Source organism: Synchiropus splendidus, chromosome 3 (genome assembly GCF_027744825.2).
Source record: "Synchiropus splendidus isolate RoL2022-P1 chromosome 3, RoL_Sspl_1.0, whole genome shotgun sequence".
NCBI classification, from domain to species: Eukaryota; Metazoa; Chordata; class Actinopteri; order Syngnathiformes; family Callionymidae; genus Synchiropus; species Synchiropus splendidus.
The window spans coordinates 15,253,985-15,261,048 of record NC_071336.1 but is presented as its reverse complement, the minus strand read 5'-3'; the positions used below and the strand labels follow the sequence as shown (position 1 = coordinate 15,261,048).

The window sequence follows — 7,064 nt, the reverse complement described above, 5'->3', positions numbered from 1 at the left end:
GGCTCAAAGTAAACGCTCATGTGCGATGTCATGTGACCAACGTATGACTCTTTAATGTGAACATTTTTTTTCACTACATTTACTTTCACAGCTGAAGGCCTCACTGTTGACGCCGTCTTCAGTGTTCCCGTTTTCCTGATTCATTGTTGGTTCACTTGTCTCAACAAAACCTGATGTGGTCACATCCTCCTTCAGCACTTGGTCGTTCTGCTGCACAGAAGTGGCTCGCTTGTTTTTGCAACTGCCAGATCATGAGCTGAATATATGCAAATATAGTGAATAAATAACAGGCCAGGCTGGAGAATTAATATTTGATAAGATGGTGACTTATTATCCTGAAGACTTGTCTCATGAACATAACATGATGCTGCACGGCTATCTATCTATCTCTGAGTTGATGTTGTTGGTCTGCGTCACTTTGTCCCCAAACATCTCCTCCTGAGCTGCCACTCCTCAGATTTATCTTCCAGGTCACTCCCAATGAAACAATGACCAGGTGTACCAGGGCTCTCACACTGGTCCACAGAAGGGCTGTACAAGACTATTATCAGTCGCTTGACCGTCTGGTGCTGCCTGATAGGTTAACCAATGTGCCCTTGTTTGGTTGGAACAAAAACCTGCGGCCCTTTGAGGACCACTTTGAGACCCCGTAGGTTATTGTTTTATTATTTATTATAATTATTGATCTCTTTAAAATCTTTTTTTTTGTGTTTCCCTGCCATACAACAAATGATTTATGGAAGAAAGAAAGAATTATCAAAGGGGCATTCAAGGGGTTCAATATTTAAAAACCGGTCAGTATTCATGGTAGTTCTCATGAAAACAAAGGGGGGGAATAAAAGTGGCTACTTTGTAAACTCACAGATTTTGTTGTTCAACTTCAAATTTATGATGTCACATGTTCACATCAGAATTTGTTTAAGTTAAGAGGGAATTTCTGGAGGACTTGGTGCTTCTTTATTTTTTCTCGCATGAGCCCAGGCGGTGGAGATGCAGTCATCGATGGTGTCCCTTGAGGGTCACTGCTCAACTTCCTTTGCTACCAATTCAGGGGCACTTGGTGATAAAAAGATTCTTTTCAGTGATTCTGGCTCACATTTACGTGTGCATCTTCAGGCTTTCTTCTCCCCAGCTCCTGTGGCTGCATGAGTTTCCACGTTCAGATTAGCATCGCATACTGCAGCACCTGAGGTCCAAGTGATCACTGAGAGCTGAGCACCCTGGACTACCATGGGACACGTTCCCAAAGTCACTATATATTCTGCTATCTGCTCTGCCCACTCAGTCACCTGTGCCTCTTATTCTCTGCTTCACATCAACCCTGCCTCACACCGGAGTGTCCTCATCCAACATTGACCTTCACCTACCGACTTGAACAGCATCCTCACTGTTACATTCTGGTCGTGTTCAGTTCAAAGCTGCTCATGTTCCCTCATGGAATATTTGTGTCCAGTGGTGTTATCAGACAACAGCGCTGATAGTAGCGGGGTGAGGACCATGTTCTCCAGCGCACACTGCAGCAGGACAAACAGGAAGACATCCCGCAGCCTTAGCTCTGACTGAACCCGAGATTAGTGCGCTGATACCAGCAGAACCCGCAAAGATCAGGTGGAAAAGACATTTCGAAGAATTTATCAGAACATCAAGCTGGACTTCATCTCCTGCTGGACCTCAGATGCTGCAGAGTCACAACAGAAACCACTAGGTTGATGACACGGTCTCCCACCTCCTAAAGTAGGTGTCTGTCAGAGGTGTGAGTCGTCTTACGTTTCCATCTGTGTGTTTCCATTACAGCACATCCATTATTTATCTGCCTGTCAAGCAAGAACATGTGACAGCAGAAGGTTCTCTAATCCGGTCACCCTCAGTAATCATGAGTCACGTCTCTTCTGTCCACTGCACTTCCATTTTATTCACTACAAAAGAGGCATCTTATGAGCACCAGTAAAAGCAGAGCAGCGTCTTGAGGACAGACTGCTCGCTCGCACATGCAGCAGAGGGCTCGCACAGAGCGGCGCCAGAAGCGGGGTAGAGAGATGGGAAGGAGGAGGAACGGACCCGTGGACGTCGTCATGAGGAACCAAACCACACGGCTTAAATAAAACAACTTATGAAGATTATGAGCGAAAGGTACAGGTGGTCTGTGGATCCACACGGAGGTTCAAGTCCAGCATGCGTCCCTGGTCCCGCTCGCTCTTCTCCTGCTGTTATGACCGGTTGCAGTCTGAGGCAGATTACTTGAGTTTGTCTTAAAAAAATCAGTAAGAAACTAAAAACGGATGTGTTCCATAATTGAACCCGTCGACCAGTCCAAGTCAACGTACAATTCTCTGCTTACATTAGTGTGAGGATACATTCGAGCCTGAACGTGAATGAGCTAAAAATGATTGTTTACAAATGTGATTGTTTCGTCTCCCACCAGAACCCAGATGTCTCTTGCCGTCAGGCGTGAAGATGCATAGCAGAAAACTCTTATTAGAGGGGCTCCTGGTGGTCACACGTGGCTCTCGTACATCACCTGACAGGGGGGCGGGGCCTCGCTCAAAATGTCAGCACTCTGCTGCGACTGGGCGTCCGGCGGCTCCTGGGGCGTGGCCTCAGAGGGGGCGTCGATGGCAGGGCAGCCTTGGTCGGCCAGCGGCGGATGCACCGACACCTGGATGTTGATGTGCTGCGGCTGATCATGCAGCGAGGAGTTGTCGGAGTCGGCAGTGGGCGACTCGCTGCGCTCCCTCTCCCGGGCGCTCTCCCTCTCCGGCAGGATGGTGAACACATCCCTGGCGCCAATGGCGGCCACTCGCCCCGCAACCTCGCGGCTCCCCTCCAGTGCTTGTCGCAGGAAGGTGTGCCTCATCTCCTCCACCCCCACCACCTCCAGGATCTCCTCCATGAAGGTGCGGCAGTTCATGATGAGCGGCGGCAGCGGGATGCTGCGGGCCAGCTCCTCGATGTAGCGGGCAAACTCCATGGTCTTGAACTGTGTGACCTTGGCCAGCTCCAGCGTCTTGGCCGAGGTGATGATGGGGATCCTCTTGGCGATCTCAAAGGCTTTCTGCAGCTTCTCGGCGCCTTCGGTGCGGAAGAACTCGTTGATGGCTTTCTCTGTCTTCTTCAGGTGGCTGCTCATCATGCAGAGGCGCGTGACGTTCAGCGCCATGATGATGGTGAAGGTGACCAGACACACCACCATGTAGTACACGCCCATGTCCCCGTTGGTGAAGACCACTCGGAGTGTGACGGTGCAGTTGGAGCTGCCGTGCACGTTTGAGGCCATGCACGTGTACTTGCCACGATCCGCAAACTCGATGCCAGAGATGTTCAGGACGCCATTGTCCAGGAGCCACCACCTCCCTCCTGCAGAGACAAGAGCGGAGCACAAGGTGACCTCCCCTCTGACGCTGACATGTAAAAGATAACATGGCCTGTAATGAAGAAATACCCTCCACAGGACTTGCTAAATCACTGCAGTACATTTTCCACAGGCCTGCAAAGTATTAGTGGGAGGTCAATGTGCTTCACAGAAAAATACAAAATCCCATCAAAGGCAGCATGATAATCCGGCGCATTGTTCTCCCAGAACTTGCTTTAATCGGTGCTCTAAACCCTCAGCAGTCGGGGTCCACCCACCTCCCTTCACTTCCATGTGACTGAGGAGCTGCTCTGGACAACAATGTATGTGAGAGACAGGAAGTCAGTGCAGCAGGTGGACTGTTTCCTCTGCACACTCACAAGTGCAGGCGAGTCACAACAAGCCACGCACCTCCCCCACCCGCTGATGGAGCAAAATACCTGTGTGAACTTCTCCTAAATCACAAACCTACTTCTACCTCACTCATGTACTCTCCCATCCTAGTTCTCCCCTGTTTTCACCAGGCTTTTAGCTATGAGGGCATCTGGGCGTCTGCAAAACATGAAAAAAATGGACAGTAGCTTGGCCGCCAGATGACGTCAGTGTATGGCGTCATCGGGTGGCCAAGCTACAGTCAAGAATTGGGCGTCCGTTTTTTAATATTTTGCAGATGCCCAGACCCCCTGCTAGTTAAAAGCCTGGTTTTCACAAGCAGACCAGATGAGCTGCTCCTGATCTCCTACAATGCAGTCATGGAGAGAAGAGCGAACAGGAAACCGGGTGTAGAGTGACAGTGCTGCCTTACCGTGGGTGTCCGTGTCCAAGCGCTCTCCGTGGGAGTTGAACCAGGTCACGCTGGGGAAGGGCTCTCCGGTGACATTGCAGTCGATCAGCACGCAGCTTCCCTCTCGGGCGATCAACTGACTGACCGTGGTGAAGACCACCGGGAGGAAACCATCGCTGCCGGTGCTGTTCTCAGTGCGGTTTAGAGGCGAGTCTCCCGAGGAGGCCTCGGTGGTACGCCAGGCGATCAGGGACACCAGAATCAGAACCACATGTCCAATAGCCCGCTGCATTTTTCTGAGCGTCGGTGTTTGACCCGAGGGGAAGAAACTCTGTCATTCCTCCGGGGACTCCAAGTGCAGGCTGGCTATCTCTTGACAGTCAAGGGAAACCTGCTCCTCAGATCTGCTGCCACAAACATCTCACTGCAAGAGAGAGAACCGTTTCTCTTTAACACAACTGAACAACACTATGACTGTGTCCAACAGTTGGACTGTGGTCACTTCATTGTTTTGATTTCACTGTACCCCAGGACAGTGAACTCTGAATTATGTACAAAAACATGTCTTGTACTTCATTTGCAGCTGCCCTGCTCTCTTGCCTTTCCCATCACAGTACTTTGTACCTCTTTTAGACTTTAGAGCTTGGTTCACTACGACTTTGGGTTAAGTGCAGTACTCGCCAACCATCGGGTGACAGAGAGAACTGCTAGCAAACTATTACAAGTCACAGCAACTAGATATGGTTCAAGGAAGTAAGCCATGTCGATATTAAATGGAAGAATAAAACTACGGGCTCCTATAGTGCTTCAGGAAGCATGTGATGCTGGCAGAGATGGCTGAAGTACATTTGGGATAAGTAGAGGCTTTGACATGTGACTTTGAAATCTTTGAAGACATTGACATGGTCTTTATGATGTAACAGACTCTGGACCAAAGAAACAGATCTGGCAAGCTTTGTGGTGTCAGTCAGGCTGCAGTCATGTGACGCTGGGATCAATTTTGGGTGTTAGGTCCGTGAAGTTTCCTTGCTGAAGGAGACACAGAGGCCAACGAAATGATGCTTTAAAAAAGAAGGATGGGTAACTACGCAATGGTATTACATATTTATTCTTTTAACAGTACTAGAGACAGTTTGGCCCCCATCATGCAGTATGTCAACATCCTGATATTGATCTGTTAATAAAACAAGTATTACTCACATCAAGTCTATCCAAGTCACGGTTTGACCTAAAAACAAATGCATCACCTTCTTTAGAGTCAGAGCTCGACACAACCGCATGGAAACATTGAATTCCCAGTCCATCAGGCGGGTTTCTCCAGTTTCCACTGACGTCTCTCACTAGTAACTGACTATCAATTCAGCGTATCTATCGAATCAAGTCACCCGACTTTCCACTCCACTCTACTACGTTTGACTATTATGTCACAAGAGCAGCCTTTCGGTATTTGACCGAAGGCCAGCGGCTGTGTTTTGAGGACTTTCATCGCGGTGCGGTGGCGCTAACGCAGCTACAGCTTTACATTGTGAAACAGGAGCAGCATTAGCATTATTTATTCATTTAAAAGCCCCAGTTTACAGCAACGAGCGGCCACAGTGTAAACGCAAGACGAATGTTTCGGAATAACACGGATATTCACAAGCAAAAATGTAACAGTATTGCACAGTATATAGCATCACTGACACGATAGTAACAGCTTCATAACAAGCTCGGTTTGAAATAACGGGGCTTAGGCTTCGTCTATTTCCTGGTTTGGCAACGACGGAAGGCTACAATTCCGACTATAAGAAAATTACTCTTGTATTAGCATTGATTCAATGTTGCATTGTATTTGCAAATTTCGACAATTAAACGCGTGTGGCGGCGGGTGTACAGAAGAATCTCATCTGCTCGCGATGTGTTACGCAGAGAACCAGGGCGTGGGATCCGGCTAAACACTGGATTCTGTTTTCCTCCTCGATGTCAGTGAACTGAACCGAACACGTTAAAAGTGTGGCTGCTTCATGTTTTTGCGACCGATAACTGGGGATAAAGGGAGACAAATGGAACAAAAAAAAACGCCCTAGCGTGCTAAAACAATGCTGTCTGTAATACGATGGTGATCACGAAAAAGTAAAATAATCACATGCTCTTATAAAACATCTTTAAAAAATATATACTCACGTCATGATGGATCGAAGCGGGACACTTGAGCGCAGGAGGAACCATCGGTCAGGTTTGGTCTCAGCTCCGTCTCGCCATCTCCATCCTCCTGCTGCGGCTGCTCGTCCGCTATGAGTCCCGCAGCCACCGAGTCCGACAAGGAAGCGGCTGCCGCTCGCTCACGTCGTCAAATCCACCCAGACAGACGTTAAAGTTATTCATTGAGCTTTGTTCTTAAGAAGTAGTAGTTGCTCATTTGTGTTATGGAACACGGTTCGCTGAGCTTTAGAAGTGTTTTTTTTTAATCTGTGGGGTTTATCTGGAGTATGTCCACTAGGGGGCGCGTCATTTGCATACAATCATTTGATTGTATTTACAAAACAAAACGCTTCATGCTGCGTTTTTAAAGAGTCTACGATAACAAAAAGAATCATGAAAGTCACGTAACTTGATACTCCAACCTTTCTACTAACTGTGGTCCTCTAGGCTCAGCAGATGATCACCTGGTTGTGACGTAGCTGGGATGAGGATCAGCGCCTGTAAATGTTGTGTTCTGTTGTTGAGAAGGGACCTGGACTATGTGCAGCAATTCATGTCACTGGGCGAGAGCCTGGTGTTAGGAATAGTGTGAGATCCTGAGTCACCCGCTGCACGACATGTTGAAAACGCTTCATGACACATAACATTTTCAGAGCCAGCGAGTGATGGAACTCATTCATATTCCACTAGTAAGGATTGATGTGAGCAGAGCTTCAAATGCTCGAAGAGTGCATTGCTTTATGGTGGACA

At 48.3% G+C, this 7,064-nt stretch overlaps 1 protein-coding gene across 2 annotated transcripts; it reads right to left on the bottom strand.

Moving 5' to 3' along the window:
- Positions 1–139: 139 nt before the first annotated feature.
- mfap3l (microfibril associated protein 3 like) lies at positions 140–6,584 on the bottom strand. 2 transcript variants are annotated; one of them, XM_053861153.1, is made up of 3 exons: positions 6,297–6,584; positions 4,155–4,557; positions 140–3,354 (listed from the first exon to the last, which is right to left on the bottom strand). In XM_053861153.1, exons 2-3 carry the CDS (start codon positions 4,423–4,425, stop codon positions 2,495–2,497), a joined length of 1,131 nt encoding a protein of 376 aa, XP_053717128.1. In that variant the 5' UTR covers positions 4,426–4,557; positions 6,297–6,584; the 3' UTR covers positions 140–2,494. The 2 variants fall into 2 exon arrangements, with proteins under 2 accessions (XP_053717128.1, XP_053717129.1); XM_053861154.1 differs by lacking the exon at positions 6,297–6,584 and adding an exon at positions 4,758–6,220.
- Positions 6,585–7,064: the final 480 nt, after the last annotated feature.

Coding starts and splice junctions, on each gene's coding strand:
- mfap3l (XM_053861153.1), bottom strand. CDS start 4,425: ATGCAGCGGGCTATTGGACATGTGGTTCTGATTCTGGTGTCCCTGATC. Junction 3,355..4,154: donor CTTGGACACGGACACCCACG/GTAAGGCAGCAC, acceptor TTGTCTCTGCAG/GAGGGAGGTGGTGGCTCCTG.